This window comes from Pelophylax lessonae, assembly GCF_965119305.1.
Source record: "Pelophylax lessonae genome assembly, chromosome: 6".
Classification (NCBI taxonomy): domain Eukaryota; kingdom Metazoa; phylum Chordata; class Amphibia; order Anura; family Ranidae; genus Pelophylax; species Pelophylax lessonae.
The window spans coordinates 282,117,245-282,140,696 of record NC_138773.1 but is presented as its reverse complement, the minus strand read 5'-3'; the positions used below and the strand labels follow the sequence as shown (position 1 = coordinate 282,140,696).

Sequence of the window (23,452 nt, the reverse complement as noted above, 5' to 3'; positions counted from 1 at the left end):
ACTGCTGGTCACTGATGCATTAGTGACCGACCAGTGGCAGTTAATTAACCCCTGTGTGCTGCATTAGTGCAACCAGTGTCAGTGTTAATTAACACTGGTTGCAATGACACTGATACTGGTTGCACTAATGCAGCACAAAGGGGTTAATTAACTGCCACTGGTCGGTCACTAATGCATCAGTGACCAGCAGTGGCAATACCTTAACCCCCTCATGCTGCATAATACAAATACCATTGGTAACCTCGCCTCAGCGCCCCTCACCCCAATGATGGCAATCTCTTTACTTGTCGGCACCTCCATGTCACAGGTAGGCAAGCTCTCCGCTCCTCCTGTATCCTTCCTTTCAAAAGTCCCACCTCTGGCCGGCGGCCCGCCTCCCGGTGATGTCCCTACTACGACTATGTGTATGAATGAACTAACACACCGGGCGAGCGGGAAAGCGAGCATCCGCTAATAGCTGTGACTAAGTGAGCCCTTCACTTCCCTGTCTGGCAGGTATCTCCGCTGACTGGGAAGTAAAGGGCTCACTTAGATATAGCTATTTGTGGCCGCCCGCCCGGTGTGTTAGTTCATTCATACACATAGTCGTAGTAGTGACACCACTGGGATGCGGGCCGCCGGCCAGAGGCGGGACTTTTGAAACCTGTGCTGTGCCCGCGGTGGCCATCATTAATTTTGGCATCTTTAACCCATTTTCGGCCGAAATGGAATAGGCCCATTTTCGGCTGAAAATTTTGGTTGCCGAAATTTCGGTGCACCACTAATAATTAGGCCAGTGCTGGTGTCGTTGGGTTCGCCTAGAAATACTCTAGTGTGAACTCCTAAAAATTGCTGCCCCTTATAGCAGTCTGCATGCCAATAATAGGTCATTTTTAAACTATAACTAGGGGCAAAACCAATTTTTTTTGTCACTTTGAAATGAGTAAGGGAGGGTTATAACCCTATTGTTTTATTTTTTGCCACCTGTGCCCCAATGGGGAGATTTATCTTCAATTCCTGCTCCATAGCCAAAACCAGAAGTGAGAGGAAATTCCTGCAAATTAAGGGAATCCTTTGGGGACCCCAAGGTCACCAGAACTAGTGTTCTCAGTGGAAGATTGTACCCCTATAAATATTCTGTGGATAATCCAAAATTTGTGATTTTGCTTTTTACTGCCAATGCTAATGGTAATCAGGACATATAGAGAGGGAGAATCTCTCTTACGAGGGGAAGAGACCGCAATACAAACTGAGAAAAATTCTAATCCCTCTCCACTCTGTCCAAAACTAAAGAAAAAGTTTTGCCTTTTAGTTATACCGTACTAGGTTTTTTGCCTTCCCTTTAGTCTAATCCAGCCCCCCCCCCCCGGAGGGACTCACGCAGTTTTGTTTGTTTTTTTCTGCATAGTAGTATGCTGGCAATTTGAGCTTGGCATTTCATGAAACGGCCTCCCTCTGCTTTCTGAGAACACATATACTACTGCTAAACCACAAAAACACATTCATTTTATTGTATTAAATGTCACTGGCTAGTAATCAGTTACTAGGAGTGAATTTTATACCTGTGGAGAACCTTGTGCTGCTATAATTTAAGATTATGTAAAAAGAAAATAGCTGGTTGGATTTTAAGCTGCAGATGACAAAAAAAATTGGGTCTTTTCTCCAACTCCTCAAGCCACCCTCATGATCATACAATGTGCTGAACTCTCACAGACCAGTAAGGTTGTTTGGTGATGGCAGGGCTTAGTGTTCATTTTCACTTTTCCTTCCACAAATACAGCCAAATGTAAAATTGTTGGTGGATTGCTGGACCCCGATCAGTAATATTTGGATCTGAAGGCTGCCTTATAGATACTGATAGACCCAAAATGGTTTCCTTGGAAAGCCAGTGGTGTCACAATGGAAAAATGAGAGTACTGCACTGCTTATTTCTCTTTCGTTCATTAACGGACACAGCTATTGATATTCATAACCATTGGGTTATACTGCCCCCTACAGGAGTAGGACACTAGGCAGAAAATAATTCTGGCTACACCCCTGTGCAGTCCCAGGGAGTATACTCCCTCTCTCTGTTATAGCCTAGTCAGAAGTAAGGACCTGTTTCCTTGCTGGGATCTTTGGACCTGGCAAAATTTTTAAATATAAATTTTTTTCTCTTCCTGGAACTTTTCCTGTGAGATCTACAATCAACTGCCGGACTGGGTGTCGGGCTGGGTAATCTAGATCCAGTGGTCCCCCCCCCCCCCCCAGTCTGGCCAGCAAGCGCACGCAGACCTCAGCTCCACACTAGGTCGGCCGCGACATAGCCCCACTGCAAATTAAACACCTCGCAAGGTATTATGATTTTGCCTTGTGACCTCTGGACTCAGCCTTTCCTCCCTCCTGCTCCTCCCCCCCCCCCTCCCTGCCCTCTTCTTCATCCTCTTCCTTTTTTTCCTCTCCCCCTCACCTGGCCGTCCCTTCATTTCCGGCCCTGGCTTTCTGACTTCTCCTGACTTACCCCTGGAGCGTAGAGAATATACCATGGTGATAGATATGTTCAGTTGTTGCACGTAAGGGCCATGGCCCTTACTCAAATTTGTTTGTTGCTATGCACAAGGTTTTTCTGTTCTCTGATTTCCGTGGCCTCATGTTACTGTTTGGTTAAAATGCCACTGAGGGGTTGCCTCCCATGTGTCTCTTATTGTATTCATTGTCCTTGGATTTTATGTCTTTTTTTTCGTTTGTTTGCATTTGAAATTAAAATAAAGATTATACAAAAAACACCTCGCAAGGTTGCATACGACCGGGTCTCAGGCCCGAGTCGCAGCATTCCTCCTGGCCGACAGACCCCCCCATTTCGATGAAGAGGGGTTCTGTCTGGAGCGGTGCCCGCCTGGTTCCTATTATGGTGAAAAGCTGTCCATCCTCTCCCCCTGGAGGGTTTTGGGGTGGATGTGGGTCACTCCTTGGGACGGTCAGACCTCTGGGTTCCCCTCCTTTCCACATGCACCCTCCACTTGCCATGTTCCTCATCCTGCCCCCCCCCCCTCCATGCTTGGTCTTTTTGGGTGGTCTGGCCACTTTCCTGGGATGGGGCAGGGCGCTAACTGGCGATGTGGACCGTGGAGGGGTGCGCCGCCGGCGACCAGACAATCGACTGTGCGGGGGGGGGTGTACCTGGTGGGGGCTCCTGCCAGGGCCCTCCATCCTGCCTGGATCTGTCCCTGAGGCCTGGTCTCCCTCCTGGGTCCCTGTAAGCCTCATGGTGCCGTCATTTTGTTGTAGCCTGCGTGTTTCTATACACGGCAGCCATTTTGTTGTGTTTTGCCATTGTAAATAGCGGCCGCAATGACAGTGGGGCCGTATGGGCGGCGATTTTTTTTTTTTTTTTTTTTGCATTGGGAGCCCCTCCTCATTCCCTGGTGCTGACCCCTGGATGATTTTACTGCCTGATCGCCGCACGTGTAGTGCAGATTGCCCCTGGTGGCTTCAAGTGTCTGTTTCTGTGGGTGGTGAGTCTGGTGGGGTCCTCTCCCTCTCTGCTGAGGATCGCTTGGTGCTTTGTGCCTGGCGACTGGGTGGTGCTGCCAGCGTGGTGGGGGTTGTTCATTAGCAGTGTGTTCAACTTTGTGGGGTCCCCGTGGTGCCTCATGGAGTCTTTGGAGTACGTTTTCCCACCTGATCTCCTCTCTGAGGCTACAGGGGCCTCCGGGTCCCAGCCATCCATCCATCCATGCACTGACAGAGGTCCTGGAGTCCCTTGTGTCCCGGGTGGAGGTGGAATGTGGACGACGGGCAAAAAGCGCCCCCCCCCCCCCCCCGCCTTCCCCTGCCTCATCTGCTTCATTGGGTCACCCTGCTGGGTCTGCAACCACACGCCTGGAATCCTCTGATAGTGATGATGACTCCTCCTCGTCTGCAACCTTGCACGAAAAGGCGCTGGTGGATGCCCTGATTGTATCTGTGCATGAGACCCTGAAGATGAAGGACGCAGCTGAAGCTGTAACAGAGGCACGGGTGCCCTTTGGCACTCAGAAGCCATCCAAAGCGGCAAAGGTGTTTCCTTTTCTTGCCTATTGTGACAGAATTGTCGTTTAGAGTGGGGACCACCAAAACGTCCCTGTAAAGGAACATAAGAACTTTACTAGGCATTACCCCTATGAGGTGTCCCTTCTTAAGAAGTAGACTGTGCCACCAGTGGTGGACACTGTGGTTTCCAGATTAAACAAAGCAACCATTATTCCGGTTAAAGAGTCCCTGGCCTTTAAGGATCCGGCTGACCTGAAGGCGGAGGCTTTGGCCGGCACTATGTACAATCTGGCTGGTTCTGCAATGAGGCCGGTATTCACCATTGCCCTAGTGTCGCAAACTCTGACCGAGTGGGCTAAGCTCATACACTGTGACCTGGGGGGAACAGCTCCCCCTGCGTTTGCTGAGCTAGTGGACCAGCCAGGGGCTGCAGTTTATCTGTGATGCCTCTTTGGATGTGGCTCCCCTGATGGCTCACCTCTCTGTTTTGGCAGTGGTCCTTCGGCATGTCTTTTGGCTCAAGTGCCGGTCTGCCGATCAGACTTCAAAAAAGGCCTTGACTGATCTTCCTTTTCAAGGAGATCACCTGTTTGGAGCTACCCTGGATGACGTCATTAAAGGTCTCACAGGGGGGAGAAGAGTACTTTTCTTCTGCAGGCTACTAAAGGCAAGGAACCTCGTCTGCATGAAGGTGCACCCTCACCTGTATCGGGGGTGGGGGGGGATGTCTTTCCTGGTTCCTGGAACCGTGGCCTTCCTGAGTTTTGCTCTTGTCCCCCCCCGGCAAGGTTTTTTCCTTCAAACTTGTGCCTGTCCCAAGACCACTTATTTGGGCAGATACAAGACCTGCTCCTTCAAGGGGTGATTGTCCCAGTTCCGACCTTGGAAATTTTCAGGGTTTTTACTCACACCTGTTCCCAGGAAGGAAGGTAAAAGTGCGTCCAATCCTGGACCCCAAGGCACTGTACTGTTTTGTGCGGGCACATAAGTTCAGAATGGAGTCCATTCGAACGGTGGTGGCATCCCTGCATCAGGGGATTTCCTCACCTCTACCGATATCAAGGATGCCTACCTTCACATTCCAATATGTGCCAGTCAACAGAATTTTCTTACCCTTTGGTCTTGCCTCTGCTCCTCGGGTCTTCACAAAAGGGCTAGCCCCGGTTCTAGCTTTGCTACGACAATGGGGGATCGCGGAACTGGGCTGATTGGAGGATCTCCTTCTGCGAGCAGTGGCTCCCTTTGTTCTGCTGGAGAATCTGGAGATCACAATACGAAGTCTACAGGAGTTCGGCTGGATTCTGAATTTTCAGAAGTCTGCTCTGGTTCTTTCCACAAAGCTGGACTATCTAGTCCTGACTCTGGCCCTTAGCCAGAGTGCTTCTTCCTCTGAACAAACTCCAGAAATTGCAGGCTGCGATTTGCTTCCTACTGTCCAACAAATGGTCACCCCTCGGACTTGCATTCAGGTGTTGGGTCTGATGGGGTCTACCTTCAAGGCGGTTCCTTTTGCACAGTTCCATACGTGGTCCCTACAAAGGGAAATTCTAACCAAATGGGACAAGACTCCGCAGTCTCTGGACAATCATAACCAGCTGAGTCGGGGCACGGAGTCCCTGATATGGTTGTCATAATATTTGTTTTCCGGCGCTTTGGCTGGGAAAATTCTTTCTCCCCTTGTATTGGACAGTGGTCACCACAGATGCCAGCCTGTCTGGCTGGAGAGGCATCCTTGGCAAGCATTCTGCTCAGACTCCCAATCAATGTCTTGGAACTTGGAGACAACAAAGGTTGTTTTGTCTGCAATGGCGGCGGTCCAAAGTAGATATGGTCCTGCCTAACAGGACGGGTAAAAAGCGGCCCCCGCCTTCACCTGCATCTTCTGTCTTCTCAGATTCTGAGGTTTATTTGGCCACCACGGATGGGTCTGCGTCCACGCACTCTGAGTGCCCCGATAGCAAGGATGATTCCTCTTCCACTGCAGTCGCGCATGAAAAGGCGCTAGTAGATGCACTAATTGTGTCAGTGCGGGTAACTTTAAAACTGGAGGATGCAGCTGCTGCTACGTCGGAGACGCAGGTATATTTCGGTACCCACAGATCCTCAAAGGCACCAAAGGTCCTCCCTTTTACCGCGTATTTCGACTAAACGCACTGTTGGAGTGCCTAACCATTTCGCTAGGAGGTATCCCTTTGAGTCCCTGTTAAAGAAGTTGACAGTCCCTCCTGTGGTGGACTCTCAGGTTTCCAAGTTGAACAAAGCCTCCCTTCTCCCGGTGGAGGACTCCCTGGCTTTTAAAGACCCTTTTGACAGGAGAGCTGAGACTTTGGACCGATGTATATTGAAAATGGCCGGTTCTATCATTAGACCGGTGCTTACCATAACTTTGGTATCTCAGACCTTAACGGAGTGGGCAAAGGTTTTGCACCAGGAAGGGGAACAGATCCTGCCTAACTTTGCGGAGCTGGCGGACCTGCTGGTCCATGGGGTTACAGTTGATCTGTGATGCCTCTCTGGATGCGGCCCCCTTAGTCTTCCGGGTGTCTGTGATCTTTCGGTGCATGATATGGCTAAAATATTGGTCTGTGGACCAAGCTTCCAAGAAGGTCCTGTCTGATCTACCCTTTGTAGAGGATCACCTGTTCAGATTTGCTATGGATGAGATCATCAAGGGTCTAACGGGGTGGAAGAGTACTCTTTTCCCACAGGCTACCAGGAGCAAAGAGTCTTGTCGCAAACGTGGGCCTTCTCGGCTCAAATGGGCCTTTTCATTCCTCAGGATCTCTGGACAAGGGATCGAAATCCATTCGAACCTCCTCATGAGGTTCCAAGAGGCCCTGGTGTGGTAAGCCGAGAGTGGGTCCCTCCAGACCCGCAAGCAAATCCTCTTCTGCCTGAAGGGGCGCCCTCACCCGTATCTGGGGTAGGGGGATCTCTTTGCTTCTTTCCAGACCCGTGGACCTCCTTGATTCAAGACAGGTGGGTCCACGAGCTGATTCGGTACGGCTACAAGATTGAGTTTTGATTTTCGCCTCCAGCGCGGTTCTTTCCTTCCAACCTGCGTTTGTCCCCAGATCGCCTGAGAGGTCTTCTCGAGGCGGTGTGAGATTTGCTTCTCCAGGGGGTCATTGTACCTGTTCCAGATTTGGAACGATTTTAGGGTTTTTATTCAAACCTATTTACAGTTCCAAATAAGTAAGGCAAGGTTCCTCCAATCTTGGATCTTAAGGCCTTCAACATCTTTGTTCCGGATGGAGTCCATTTGCAATCTGATCCTGCTGAGTCGAGGTACAAGAGGGTATCTAAATTGGGTGCTTCGCTCTCCGGCTCTTCGACAGGGAAAATCCTTCCTCCCCCTGTACTGGACGGTGGTCACCACGGATGCCAGCCTGTCCAGGTGGGGCGGTGTTTTGGGCATGGATTGTGCTCAGGGGCTTTGGACTCTGGAGGAGTCCAGACTACCGATCAACAGACTGGAACTTCGGGGGATCAGACTTTGTCTGGCCCATTGGACGTTTAGTCTTCAGGGGCGTCCAGTACGAATTCAATCGGACAATGCCACAGCCGTGGCATATGTAAATCACTAAGGGTGCACAAAAAGTGTTGTGGCTCGAGAAGTAGCTGGCATTCTAAGGTGGGCGGAACGTTTAGTTCCTACCCTCTCTGCTGTACTTATTCCAGGGTGGAAAATAGACAGGCAGATTACCTCAGTTGACAGGCCTTAGACCAAGAGGAGTGGTCTCTTCTCTAACAGATGCCATGGACGCACTGGTGGCCCCTTGGGGCCAGTACTGTCTGATATACGCCTTTCCCCCTCTTAAACCTCTGCCAAGGCTTCTGCAGAGGATAGAGGCAGAAGGAATTCCGGTCATCATTGTGGCCCCAGACCTGCCTTGCCGGTCTTGGTGCGTGAATCTTGTACGACTGGTCACCGATGTTCCTTGGCGACTCCCTCTCAGAGAAGACCTGTTGCCCCGAGGGCCGATCTTCCATCCTGCTTTACAGTCTCTAGCTTTAATGGCTTGGCTGTTGAAAGCCAGGTGCTGAAGGATAGGGGGTTGTCCGATTTGGTGATTCCCACACTGTTGAAGGCTAGAAAACCTACCTCCCTAGAAAGATTTACCATCTCGTCTGGAAGTCGTAGATTGCATGGTGTGATTCTCTGGGGTTTCTCCCTGTTCCTTTTCAGTGGCTCTTATTTTAGCAATCCTTCGAAGAGGTGTGGAACAGCGCTTGGCCTTGGGTACCATCAAAATTCAGCCTAGGCAATTTTTCGTTCAATATTGTTTGGCTACGCATTCCTTGTTTCGTTCCTTTGTTCAGGGGGTTCGCCACTTGGCTCCACCCGTGCAGTCTCCGTTGCCTCCGTGGGACCTCCATTTGGTTCTTTTGGTTCTTCAGAAACCACCTTTTGAAAATATTTGCGAGATTCCGCTGTTTACATTGCCCCAGAAGATAGCCTTCTTGGTGGCGATTACTTCCCTACGCAGGGTGTCAGAGCTGGCAGCTTTGTCTTGTTGTTCAGGTTATTTGGTGCTTCACAGAGATAATGTGGTGCTTCGCCCTTGTCAGTCGTTCCTTCCTAAGGTTGTCTCTGGTTTCCATCTGAATGAAGACATTGTGTTGCCTTCCCTGTGTCCTAAGCTTATGCATCCTAAGGAGATTGCCTTGTTTCTGTAGTTGTTCGGCCATCAGGGAGTAACTGGCGGCAACCGAGTTGATTCGGAGATCACTCACTTTTTGTCCTTATGGATGGACCTCGCAAGGGGTTGGCCGCGACTGCCTTGATCATTTCCAGGATGGATCAGACAGACGGTAGTGCAGGCCTATTTGTTCAAGGGTCAGGTTCTTCCTTTCCCTGTTATGGCACATTCTACATGGGCACTTAGTGCTTCCTGGGTCTTCCGGCATCAGTGATGCAGGTTTGCAAGGTGGCCACCTGGTTGTCGGTACACACTTTTACAAAAAATTTTAAAGTAGATGTGTTGGCATCTGCGGATGCTGCTTTTGGCTGCAAGGTTTTGCAGGCCGCTGTTTGAGAAGACTTGATCCTCTTTGAGGGTACATTGTTTTCAGGTGAGCTCCAGTTTGTTTTTGGTGAGCTCCGTGTTAACTGGTTGGCTAGGTTTAGCCTTTGGGAATTTGTTTCTGCTGTGTTTTTTCCCACCCCTCACATTTTGACACTGCTTTGGGATGTCCCAATGGTTAAGAAGATTCTGGAGCTGTGTTTGTCAATGAACGAAAGAGAAAATTCGATTTTTGTCTTACCGTAAAATCCTTTTCTCTGATGTTCATTGATGGACACAGCACCCACCCCTCTATTGACTTGGGTTATTTGTTCTTCTAACACTGCTTACAACAATACTGAATGCCTATAGCAGGAAGTGGGAGTATACTCCCTGGGACTGCCCCATAGGCGTAGTAAAGTTTTTTTTCCTGCCTAATGTCTTATTCCTGTAGGGGGCAGCATAACCCAATGGTCCAGAAGATTCTGGAGCTGTGTCTGTCAATGAACATCATAGAAACTGATATTATGGTAAGACAAACATCCAATTTTTGTACTTGCCATGAAATCCATTTCTCTGAGTTTGACGGACACAGCACCCATCCCTCTATGGAGTTCTGATACTTGTAATATTGCTTGCTACTAAACTGCTTACCTAGAGAAGAGAGGGGGATTATATACCAGCTGGGGACGGCCCATGGGCGTAGCCAGGTGTTTTTTGTTCTGCCTAGTCCTACTTCAGGAGGAGGCAATATAACCCACTAGTTATGATTTATTGAGCGCTGTATCCGTCAATGAACTCAGAGAAATGAATTTTACGGTAAGTACAAAAATCCAATTTTTTTTAAAAAGTTTGTAACCATACTACAGAATCCATTTTGTAATGTTTTTCTCAATTCTCTTTTGCAAGACTATTCCAGTGCTTGGAGATGGTTTTTATTTGTATTGTGACACAACTCCAATTTAGAAACACATGGTTTCCTTCTTGGAAGTAGAACGCCCCTTTAAATATGAATTTTATAGTATGTTTTTACGCAAGTCTGTTTTAAAATAACATGCTAAAAAAATGTTTGCCATCTTTGCAGATTCTGCTCCTGTGGTCTCCACACGTGCATCGACTCCACGTTCCATGAGGAATAAGTCACATGATGGAACTACTAATTCTGTTCTGCCAGAATGTAAAAACCCATTAAGGCTGATGGTGAAAGAACACATGGGAACTCAGCAGCATGACCTCCATTCTGCATATTCACGGCAAAGATTAGGGAGCAGTGAACACGGACACAAATCACCATATCGCGGGAGTCATGGTGGCATGCCAAGTCCAGCTTCATCTGGGTCCCAGATCTTTGGTGAAGGCCCTGTCTCTCCAAGGACAGACCCGTTGGGAAGTCCTGATACATTCACAAGGAGCAATCCCAGTTATCACGCACCACCCAGTTCCAGTCCCATTCATGTGAACAGGACTCCTGTGTCTCCCCAGTCCATTATGTTGCATGGTTCCCCTGTGCAGCCATCTTGTGCAATGGCTGGAAGGACGAACATACCTCTGTCCCCCACGTTTACCAGTCCATTGTCGAAAAAAACTGTTTGCAGTTATCCACAAAACATGGATATGTCGCGTGCAATGTTTCACCATAAACCAACACCAGGTCCTCCACCCCCCCTGCCCCCACCGCCCCCTCCACCCCCACCACCACTTTGTGCTCTTCAGAAAAAGCCATTGACATCTTCAGAGAAAGATCCACTTGGTATTCTAGACCCCATTCCAAGTAAACCAGTTCTCCAAAATCCTGTATTGAACACTTCCACATTTCATCCAAATGTTCACTCTCAGGTACCTGTGATGAATGTAAACATGCCGCCTGCTGTTGTTCCTTTGCCAAGTAATCTCCCTTTGCCAACTGTCAAACCTGGTCACATAAATCATGGTAATCATGTTCAAAGAATCCAACATCCAGCCTCATCATCTTTGTCCCCCTCCCCAGTAACCTCCCCAGTTCACACGATGGCACCTGGTATTGGGAGGATAGAGGCCTCTCCCCAAAGATCACGCTCCTCTTCCACGTCATCTGATCATGGAAACTTCATGATGCCTCCATTGGGAACACAATCTTCCTGCGTTGGCCTCAAAGTCCCCCCACGTTCGCCACGACCCAACATGGGCTCTCCAAGACCCTCCATGCCATCCAGTCCTTTAGCTAAACCCGATGGCCATCATCAGTACAAAGACATTCATAACCCATTAATTGGTGGCATGGGCAACGTATTGAACCCCCCAAACAATGCCGTATTCCCCTCATCATCGGCTGGTAATGCTCCTAGTAAGGGTCAAGCAGGTTTGCTGGGAATGCCTTTAAATCAGATTTTGAACCAGCATAATGCTGCCTCTTTCCCTGCGAGCAGTTTACTTTCAGCAGCAGCCAAAGCACAGCTAGCAAATCAAAATAAACTTGCTGGTAATAAGAGCAGTTCCGGACCTGCAGTCAGCTGTGGCAACAGTGACGGGAATAGCACTTTACCCACAATGTTTCCTCCGGCCTCCAGCGCACTTCTACAACCAGCCGAGGGACAGAGTGGTCGGGCAGCTCTGAGAGATAAGTTAATGTCTCAGCAGAAGGACGTGAGAAAGAGAAAACAGCCTGGGTCAACAGTGATGAATTTGCTCAAGCCGCCACCAGTCGATAATTCTAGCCTACAAAAGCACGGGACAGAGTTGATGAGGAAACAAGGGCAAAACTCATTTCCAATAAACTCAATGTCACAGCTCCTCCAAACCATGAGTTGTCAAAACTCCCACATGAACAGCAATAGCAACACCGTTCCTGACTCAAACTTGAGTCTGCCTTGCTCTGCCAACCAGATAAACTATACCGACAACAGCCTGAACTCTGTCAATCTCCATAATTCACTGGCACATAACTTACCGATGAGAGGGGAGGGCGTTTCCTGCCAAAACCCAAACACCAACTTTGTTCACGGTGGCAATCCAGTCCCCAACGCCCATCTCACTGGGTTCATAAACCAGATGCAAAATAGCAATTATGGGATGTTAAACCATCCAGGAAATCCTTTACACCTCAACCCTCCCCAGCCGAGGATACAGTCATCATCCTCGATACCAATAATACCCAACAGCATTGGTAACAGTACTGATTCAGGTATGCTCTTCACCTGACTGTGTTATGAGGTGTATGGATGGGTGTCTGTAATCATCATGCAAATATTGGACTCTTCTGTTTTTAATTTATGTGTAATATATATATATATATATATATATATAATATATATAACACACACACAGTATCTCACAAAAGTGAGTACACCCCTCACATTTTTGTACATTTTTTATTATATCTTTTCATGTGACAACACGGAAGAAATGACACTTTGCTACAATGTAAAGTAGTGAGTGTACAGCTTGTTTAACAGAGTAAATTTGCTGTCCCCTCAAATTAACTCAGTACACAGCCATTCAGGTCAAAACCGCTGGCAACAAAAGTGAGTACACCCCTAATAAAAATGTTCAAATTGGGCCCAATTAGCAATTTTCCCTCCCCGGTGTCATGTGACTCGTTAGTGTTACAAGGTCTCAGGTTTGATTGGGGAGCAGTTGTTAAATTTGATGTTATCGCTCTCACTCTCTCATACTGGTCACTGGAAGTTCAACATGGCACCTCATGGAAAAGAACTCTGAGGATCTGAAACAAAGAATTGTTGCTCTACCTAAAGATGGCCTATGCTATAAGAAGATTGGCAAGACCCTGAAACTGAGCTGCAGCATGGTGGCCAAGACCATACAGTGGTTTAATAGGACAGGTTCCACTCAGAACAAGCCTCGTCATGGTTCACCAAAGTGCATGTGCTCAGCTTCATATCTAGAGGTTGTCTTTGTGAAATAGATGTATGAGTGCTGCCAGCATTCCTGCAGAGATTGAAGGGGTGGGGGGTCAGCCTGTCAGTGTTCAGACCATATTCCGCACACTGCATCAAATTGGTCTGCATGGCTGTCATTCCAGAAGGAAGCCTCTTCTAAAGATAATGCACACGAAAGCTCACAAACCGTTTTCTGAAGACAAGCAGACTAAGGACATGGAATACTGGAACCATGTCCTGTGGTCTGATGAGACCAAGATAAACTTATTTGGTTCGTATGGTGTCAAGCATGTGTGGCGGCATCCAGGTGTGGAGTACAAAGATAAGTGTATCTTGCCTACAGTCAAGCATGGTGGTGGGAGTGTCATGGTCTGGGGCTGCATGAGTGCTGTCAGCACTGGGGAGCTACAGTTCATTGAGGGAACCATTAATGCCAGCATGTACTGTGACATACTGAAGCAAAGCATGATCCCCTCCCTTCGGAAACTGGGCCGCAGGGCAGTATTCCAATATTAGTACTCCAAACACAACTGCAAGATGACCACTGCCTTGCTACAGAAGCTGAGGGGAAAGGTGATGGACTGGCCAAGCATGTCTCCAGACCTAAACCCTATTAAGCATCTGTGGGGCATCCTCAAATGGAAGGTGGAGGAGCACAAGGTCTCTAACATCCACCAGCTTTGTGATGTCATCATGGAGAAGTGGAAGAGGACTCCAGTGGCAACCTGTGAAGGGGAACTCCATGCCCAAGAGGGTTAAGGCAGTGCTGGAAAATAATGGTGGCCACACAAAATATTGACACTATGGGCTCAATTTGGACATTTTCATTTAAGGGTGTACTCACTTTTGTTGGCAGCAGTTTAGACATTAATGGCTGTGTGTTATTTTGAGGGGACAGCAAATTTAAACTGTTAGGGCCCTTTCACACGGGCGCTCCGTATGTCCGCAAATCATCCTATTTTTTTGCGGATGATTTGCGGACATAATGTAAGTCTATGGCATTGCGGATGTCAGCGGAATACCATCCGCTGACATCCGATTTTCTTCCTGTCAGTTCTGTTCAGTTTTTTGGAACTGAACAAAACCCTATTTTTGTTCCGTTCAAAAAACTGAAAGGAAGGAAAATCGGATGTCAGCGGTGTCATCCGTAAACCCCCATAGACTTACATTATGTCCGCATATCATCCGCAAACGGACGGGATGGTATGCGGGCATACGGAGCGGATGACAAAAATGTCATCCGCTCCGTGGAAAAAAAAGGACCGCAGCGGAGCTCTCACACGGAGCGGCCGTGTGAAAGAGCCTTTATACAAGCTGTACACTCACTACTTTACATTGTAGCAAAGTGTCATTTCTTCAGTGTTGTCACATGAAAATATCTAGTAAAATATTTACAAAAATGTGAGGGGTGTACTCACTTTTGTGAGATATATATATATAACACACACCCACACACACACACACACACACACACACACACGTGTGTGTGTGTGTGTGTGTGTGTGTGTGTGTGTGTGTGTGTACACGTGTGTGTGTATATATATATATATATATATATATATATATATATATATATATATATATATATATATATATATATATATATATATATATATATATATATATATATATATATATATATATATATATATATATATATATATATATATGTGTGTGTGTGTGTGTATATATATTTGCATGCGTAACTATTTATAGCCTTTTTATTTAATTTATTTTTTTAAGTATTGCAGTATAAATAAAATAACAAAATTGGTAATACTCACAGGTTTAGAATAAAATAAATTTGAATCTGTCATTTTCATGTCATGAGGGCATATTAGGACTGGACCAGTCCCAGAAGCCAGACAGTCAATTTGTGTTAAACACATTTCTGATTTCATTTTTGTTATTATTTATTTATTTATTTATTTAAAGGTAATCTTTCCTCCTCCTTTTTTTTTTTTTTTTTTTTTTATCTACAAGAGCAGTACTAAAAATAAAAATTTAGGTAAATGTTCATATTTACCACTTTCAGTCAAGAGTCAGTTAGAAGCTCGGTCAAAGTTCCATTCTCTGTAATATCTTACAGACAGATATTGTACATAAATATTTCCCAGTCCTCCCAAAGCAGCATGGTGAAGCTCAAACGAATCCAAAATAAAAATTTTTATTGTTGGATAAAGTGAAAAAAGGTTTGAACCTCAAGTTTTTATTGCAGTTTCTGTTTTCTATCCCATGTAATTTTTAGATTGACACATACGTGGATGGGAAATTGGGCAGGTTTGTCTGGAAGTGAATGCCCACTGGGCAAAATATTAACTTTTCATGTTCCTCATATATATATATTCGTGATAGACCGATATCGTTCTTTTAATGCCGATACCTATATTTTGGTCATCGGCTATCGGTAGCGGCCGATATTTTCGGACATGTAAAACATTTTTACTCCTTGTGGAGGGATCTGGGGGTCTAAAAGACCCCAAACCCCTCCTCGGCACTAAAAAGCATTAAAAACGCCAAGTTTGGCTGTTTTGAATGCTGTCAGTTTTTTTTAATTTGGCGCCGAGTACCCGGAAGTGATGTCGTCATGACATCACTTCCAGGTTTTTACATGGAGACCGGCGCATGCGCACTTGCGGCAGGTATACCGGCTTTCACGGGGACACATCTTCATGCTACACCGGGTCTTCTCTTCGGCGGCGGCGGTGGAGGTAGGATGCCAGGATGGGACGGAAAACCCGGATGAGCCGTGGAAGGCGGAGGGAGGGGGGGACGCTCCTTGTAGTGACAGCCGAGAGGCTTCTCAGCCGCATCGGTTGTCATTACAAGTCAGCCGACCATTTTCTATGGACACCGGTACTGGGGTGATGCCTCTAGCTACAGGCATCACCCCAGGACATGCACTTTCCCTAAATATTGGCAATATCAGTAACCTCGGGGGCCAATTTCAATATATCTGGGAAAGTGCATATCGGCCCCCGATATATTGGTGTTGCCGATAATCGGTCGATCTCCAATATTTCAAAAAAAAAATATATATATATATAATATATATATATATATATATATATATATATATAAAATTTTTTGTTTCTGGGTAGGAAAATGTAAAAAAAAAAAGCAAGAGACTGTGCAGCCTTATACATTTTTCTAAATTAATAGAAGGGAAAGAAAGAAAGAAAATATGTGTAGGAAAAAAGTCCAGGATTGCTGCACACTATATTTATTGAGAAAAAAATTGTAGAAATATACAAATATATGAATTATCCATATTACAACAGTTTTGGGCTATGCAAATATGTTCATTGCCCTTCTTCAGGTAGGAACAATCATCTCATCTTCATCTCAAAGCGAATGCTGTACCGTTTAGATTTTCTATGAGATCTATATTGGTTAACTCATTTTTTTAAATTTTATTATTAAACAGAGACTGCAGACATTGTGCTAGACAGAGTGTGCATGTTATGGGAAATAAGTGTAGACTACTGCAAACATACAGTGGGAGGCGATCGGAGATGTTAGTTAAGCTACAAGAAACTGCAAGAGATCACAGCCATTTTTAAAAGTTGTTATCCCTACATTTCATGTCCTCTTTCACAACCTATCCTGCTTTTTACCTCTCTTCCCAACCTTCCCACATGGCACACAGCACTACTGAAACCTTATACAACAGTGTTTCTGTGCAACAGACATTAGGATGGGTAGAGAAATAAAGATTCTCATACAGTGCATTCATAAAGTATTCAGACTCCCTTTACTTTTTTTCAATTTTGTTATGTTGCAATTTGAGAACTACAGTTATTTAAATTCATTTTTCTCTTTCGTTCACTGACGGACACAGCTCCATGTCTTCTAGACTCTTGGGCTTATGCTGCTCTCTTCAGGAGGAGGACTAGGCGGAAACTATTTTGGCTACGCCCCTGAGGCAGTCTCAGGGGGGTATACCCATTACTTCCTGCTATAGGGCTTCAGTTTTTTTCTGCCTAGTCAGGAGTAAAGACCTGGCTCTCTGCTGGGATCTGCGGTCCTGTCATTTTTTCCTTTTTTATATGGAATTTTATATGTATATAAATTAATATATTATATTAATTTTGTGTGTGTATATATATATATATATATATATATATATATATATATATATATATATATATATATATATATATATATATATATATATATATATATATATATATATATATATATATATATATATATATATATATATATATATATATATTTATATGGACACAAGTCGCTCCGACTTAGAAAAAGGGTCCTGTACTACTTCGGGGCGACCTCGGAGCGACTTGCATAGACTTCCATTATGTGAAGTCCCTGCAAGTCGCTCCGAAGTCGTGGTGCATGGTAATGCACAAGTCGCCCCCGAAGTAGTAAGCAGTCGTGTACAGTAATTAAGCTTCAGTATCAGTTGTAAACTAGATTTGAACAATATCCTAACGAATGATTAAATATCTAATGCCTTAGGTTCTGCATTGTATGTTATTGAAGGAAATCTCCGTGTCCCGAGTCTCTGGGGAACAGAATAACTGAAATTCTTCAGAATAGCTTGCAGTCTGCCCAGAGGCCTGCTCCAACCAAAAATCCAGAAGAAAAATAAAAATCATTTTGGTATGCTGTGTGATCGGGAACTTATGAACATATAGTGGGATTTTTTTTTTTTTTCAAATTTGTGAAAATACACTTTAAATCAATGGCAGCCTACTAAAGAGGAACCTCACGTCTCCTACCTGTACTGCTGGTACAGGTAGGAAAAAAAAATAAAAAATATTTGCACAGCCAGCAAATCCAGCCTTCCCAGCTGCAACCTTCCCTTCCTCTGCCACTAGTCTCCAGGTCCCTCATAGCCATCTTTTATACTGTCATCAGGTGCTGGCCTGTCCTCTGGGTTCTTTTACCCGGGGTGCTGCTGTGCGTGTGCAGTGTGGCCATGATTGCCCCAAAGCCTCCTGGGATGGATGACGTGTGTATCCCAGGAGGCTTTGGTTAGAGAGGGATACGTCACTCTCGCCTAGGCATGAAAAGGTAAAAGAGACGGCCCGGGTCCCACAAAGATGTATGGGGGGGGGGGTGTATAGGTTCTGATTTTGTAACAGGACGTGGGGTAGGAAGAAAAATATGCTATGTGTAGAAAGATTAAGAAGTTCCACTTTTAGGCATTGTGCACCTTTAAAGGCTGAAGGTTTTTTTACCTTCATGCATTTTATGCATGAAGGTAAAAAACCTTCAGTGTGCAGCGAACCTCTCCTCCACCCCCCCTCCCTTCCTCATACTTGCCTAAATCCGATCTTGAACCAGAGATGTGCATGAGAGCAGCAGCTCTTCCAGGTCTTTCTCTCCTCATTGGCTGAGATGCAGGAGCAATCGGCTCCCAATGCTGTCAGTGACAGCCAGCAAGGAGGGTGCAGGGCTAAGCCGTGCTCTTAGACACACTCTTATAGACACAGAGAGCGGGGCTCAGGAGCGAGCAGCAGCTTGCTATGGGGGCACTTGGCAAGAGGGAGGATCCCAGAGCGCTGGTGGGGAATGTGAGAAGAGGAAGATGAGGGCTGCTCTGTGCAAAACTATTGCACAGAGCAGGTGAGTATAACGTATTTGTTATTTTAAAAAAAAGAAAAATGTTGCCTTTACAATTACTTTCAATTTTTCATCCTTTGTTGCGTCACAGTCTGCCATTCTCATGCACCAACTTTCTGTCTACATTCAGGCACTCCAGTAAGAGTTGCATTGCATTTCCCAGGGCAGGTTTCCTAATGGTGAGGACAGCAAACCATGCTTGGATAATGTGTGTTAAAACAGCCTCTTCTGATCTTCATCAAAAGCCATAGTTAGAGTAACAACATAGGAGTAGAACTGGGAGGTGGTAAACAAAGCATTGTCACTCTCTAATGGGGAGTGCCTGAACAATGACTTTTATGGCACAATCCGCAGCTATTATTTTAATGAAAGGTTCAGGTTTAAAGATAATAGAAAAAATAAAAATGGTTGTAATTTATATTAGCATGTTGAGGCTTATTCGAGTTTTTAGTGAGACGGTTTAAGTCCACTTTCATTGTAGAATGTTATGAGGTGTTAAGATGATTGTTTGTGATGGGTCACTGCACCTTTATGTTGCTCTTTGCTTTAAGGGTACATTTTTTTGTTTTTTTCATTTTTGAACTGATTGGAAAGCAGCAGCTGGGACTTCTAGTTCCATCGGAGCGGGCGGAGTACAACAGAGTGTCTGTGCCCTGTATGTTGCACACACAAATCAATCACTATACCCTATTCATATGTGGCCACTGAGAAGACAGGACCCTCACCAAATTTTAACCAAGCTGCTCCTCTCTTACTGTACTTTCCTGTACTTAGAGTGGTTTATAGGCTGCCGTTTCTATCCTCTTTTGCTGAGCTGTCATGCTAATCTACAACTTTGATTTCACTGACCCAAAATAAGATTTGAGATCCAGAAAATAAAAATGAAGTCAAAAGTCCCGATCTGCAAATTGGAACTGGGCCAGTGACCCTGGAAACTATTAACTTATGGTGCTTTTCTACTGCATGGAACCGTACGGTTCGGAACGCTTTTGTGCTTTTCCACTGCTGGTACCGCATAGTACGGTTCAGGAACGGTTCGGTACGGTACGGCGGCACTTTTCCACTGCATGGAACCGAACGGTACGGCTCTCAAAAACAGTACCACCTCGATTGTGGTTCCAAGAGGTACCATACCCGGTACCATATCCCACAATCCTTTGCATGTAGTCACTACTAGCCACTGATTGGTCAGAGAATCGTTGTTATCCCACCCACTTAACTCTAGTACTACTTTAGTGGAAAAGCAAACTGTACCGTATCGAACCGTTCCAACACCGTACCATGCGGTACCAGCAGTGGAAAAGCAAACCGGGCCAAGCAGAGCCGAGCCGGTACTTGCAGTGGAAAAGTGCCATTAGTGGCCTTGGCAGGCAACTTTCATTTTCAGAAGAGGTACAATAGCAGATCCCAAAATTCTTTGATTACAGGTTAATGTTTTGGTGTTCTGAGTAATTGATTAGCAAAGAAATACGTTTTATATGTAAGAGAAAAGTGTCAGAATTGGCTTCGGTAGCAAGTAGTTATTGTCCGAGCATTGTTATGATTTGCTTAATGGCAAATACAATGAACCTTTCTTTTTTTTCCACCTCCCCTGCCCTTCTACTAAACAGTATTACATTCTCTACTAATCCTCAAGTGAACATCCACTTTGAAGGTACATATTGTGGAGAAAGGTTAGAACATCTGTCTGATTTTTCTGCCATCTGTGACCCCCATCTGAGAATTTTTCTTTCTTTGTCCTGATGACCATTGTCACTTGAGAAGAAAGTGATAGGAAATCCAAAATGTTAGTTATCACCAGCACAGGAAGAGGGGAAATTTTCCAACTTGGACATCGGTTCCAGTAACAGTTGTCTTAAAGTGAAATTTCCCCTTGCTTTGGAGATATTGGCACTCGCTTGCTGTTGTCTACAGGGCCACGTTAAGGCAGATCTCACCAACAATAATTAAATAAATGCTCCAAAACTTAAAAAAAAAATGTTTTGTCTATATTTGTACAATTGAAGGAAACCTTTCTCAAGAGAGGCATGGGGGGCTGCTCATGTTTATCTTCCTGCTGTATTACTTTTTGTCCCTTGCCTTGAACAGGCCAGCAAATTCCCACTTGGCCAGTGTTGTGGCCAAACAACAATTAGCAGGTTGAACAAAAAATAAAAAAAAAACTGACAGCTCAGAACGAGCCACTGTACGAACTATCCTATGTTAGTATAGCGATCTCCACTGCTGTGCTATCGTGTGCTGACAGGGGGGTGGCCCCCCGCCAGAACACTCTGGTCAGCACTCTCAGCCAACACTCTGGTCAGCACTCTCAGCCATCAGGAGCTGATTGGCAGACCTTTTTCTGTCTTGCCCCTTCAACAGAAGCCGGACGAATGTCGGTCAGTTTCTATTTTACTGGCTGATGCCGCCCGACATTCAGCCCGTGTGTACTAGACTTTAGCCCCCTTCACACCTTATCATTGGTAGCTTGAAGCTCAAAGCTCCACAATGCTCAATAAGCCAAACAATTTCACTTTTAAAATTACACGGAAAAAAAAAGGAAAAGGCCTGAACTTTGCCTTCGTACACTGTCCTTGTATGTGAATGCTTAACGTGGAACTTCACCCAAAAGTAGTTCTGCTTGTCTGTCTTCTCTGGCCCTTCTCTTTTAGGTTTTCACACCTAATTTTTATTTATTTTTTGGGGGGGTGGAGAAGGTACCAGTTTTTGACAGGTATCTGCTCCCACTTCCAGTCAGATCACTGTGGCGATCCAAGCGGAGGTTCCTTGCCTCCCTCCTCCTTCTGCAGCTTTCTGGGAAACGTCCACGTTCCCAGAAAGCTGCAGGACCATTCAAAATGCGTAGCGCAATGTGAAACCTGCAAGCAGTTACAACCCGCTTACCAAAGTAAACAGGCTGATGCCACCCATCCCTGGGTGGCTCAATGCTTGTAAATTTGCATAAAATGCTTCATATGATTTAAACCAAATCTGCAAATAACCTCCATGAACTGGTAGACTTTGAAATCATGTAGTTATTAGGGTGCCTCCATTGTATGAAGGTATTGTGTAACATGAAATAGATATCAACCCTGACCTTGTGTTTGTGTTTTAGGGGGTTCATTACCAATGTCATCAGTAGCAATAGCTGGAACAGGCCAGCCAGCCATTACAAAGACCACATCTGTTCTCCAAGATGGAGTAATCGTTACCACAGCTTCTGGGGCACCAATGCAGAGTCACCATCCTATGGGTAGTTCCTTCCCATTTCCAGGACCTGAGCATCCAAATCATTTTGCACAGAACGCTACCAACAACCTTCCACAATCCATCAACCCTAATCTACTAAACTCTCTGCCGATGGCATTACCCATGAACCAGCAGCATCTTCTGAATCAGAATATTTTGCATATGCTACAGCCTTCAGCTGGAGAAGGCAAGTCTTCTCAATTTAATTTACTTTTTGGAAGCATTGATTCAATCCAATGTTCTCTTCTTAGTGCCTGATCGTATTTATAAAATCAAAACCTTGGGGGATTCCTTCTCACTGTTTGTCTACAATACATAAATATATTTAAGGTTGTTTCCAATGAGGAACCTTGTTCTGGGGGTCTGTAGCTGGTCATTGACAGCTCGAATTTTGACCAATTTAGCATGAATCTGATGAACAATGAGCAGTCTATGGCCAGCTTCGGACAGTTGTCACCATAACAACCTTCCAATGGAAATCTGTTCTTTTTTTTTTTTTTTACTTTATTTTTATTTGCATGTAAAATTTAAAATTTATTACAACATTTCCCAAATTGGGATTCACATATTATGCATTAATTTTATAAAAGGAAAGAAAAACAAACCCAATCAGCATTCCCCTCTCTCCTCCCGCCCCGTCCCTCCCAAAGGATCTCCTCCTCCCCTCCCCATCCCTAATCCTACCAACTTCCTAAAGGTAATTATGCTGGGCTGTTTATTTCAATATATTTAATTGTTTTTTTAAATTCAATCCATTTTCTCCATTTCCTTTTCATATTTATTGGGTTCTCTACTTGCGTGTTACTTATGTACTCCATATTGAAATTTATGTCTATCTTTTTACACCATTCCTTCACGTTCGGGCTCTCTTCTTCTCTCCATTTTTTTGGTATAATTCCCTTGGCTGCATTTAGCAGGGTTGGGACCAGCATCATTTTGTATTTTTTTAAGGGAATAGTTGTTTTGTGGAAAAGGCAGACCCACGGGTCGTCTGATATTATTATTCCTGTCATTTCTTCGATCAGTTGTCTAACCTCAGTCCAGTAACCTCTTATCCTCGGACACTCCCAAAATATGTGGTACATTGTTCCTATACTACCACATTTCCTCCAGCATTTATCTGTCTTGTCTGGTTGGTATTTATTTATTACTTCTGGAGTGATATACCATCTTGTTAAACATTTATAATTTAATTCTGTTGTGCTTACATCCATAGCAGAGGATCCTACCGCCCCTAGTATAACCTCAAGTTCCTGTCTTGGCAGTTGTGTCCCTATTTCTTTCTCCCATTTAGTTATATATGGGGGTCTCTCCAGACTATGCCATTCCGTCAACATTTTATATATCTGAGATACTATTTTTTTTTTTTTACTTTATTTTTATTTGCATGTAAAATTTAAAATTTATTACAACAATGGAAATCTGTTCTAATGAGAAATTCAAGAAGAAATTCAAGAAGTAGATCACCCTATCAGTACCCCTATCTCAACAAAAGTCAATTTTAGGATAAAATATCCTGGGTTAGTCACGGCTACAGCAGCCGTCTTAACAAAATAGCTGGGGGTTGAAACTCCTCAATCCACACTGTTTAGTATGGATGGCAGAATCCATAGATTTTTTTTTTTTTTTCTAGTTCATCCAGCCGTGTTTGACAATCATGAGAGGTGGCATACTTTAGAGAGATCTCCTCTTACTTCCTGCTGTGTCTCTGGGGCAAGAAGTGAAGGAAAATCTCCCTGAGGGTACACAAAAAAAAGA

General features: G+C 45.0%; 1 protein-coding gene across 3 annotated transcripts in view; it reads left to right on the top strand.

The window, feature by feature from the left end:
* The window catches only part of MBD5 (methyl-CpG binding domain protein 5), a 135,423-nt gene that overhangs the window by 88,352 nt on the left and 23,619 nt on the right, over positions 1-23,452 (top strand). For all 3 annotated transcript variants that reach the window (XM_082260332.1, XM_082260330.1, XM_082260331.1), the window contains 2 exons: positions 10,081-12,156; positions 21,561-21,881. In XM_082260332.1, coding sequence (XP_082116458.1) covers positions 10,081-12,156; positions 21,561-21,881 — 2,397 coding nt within the window. The remainder of the gene's footprint in view (positions 1-10,080; positions 12,157-21,560; positions 21,882-23,452) is intronic.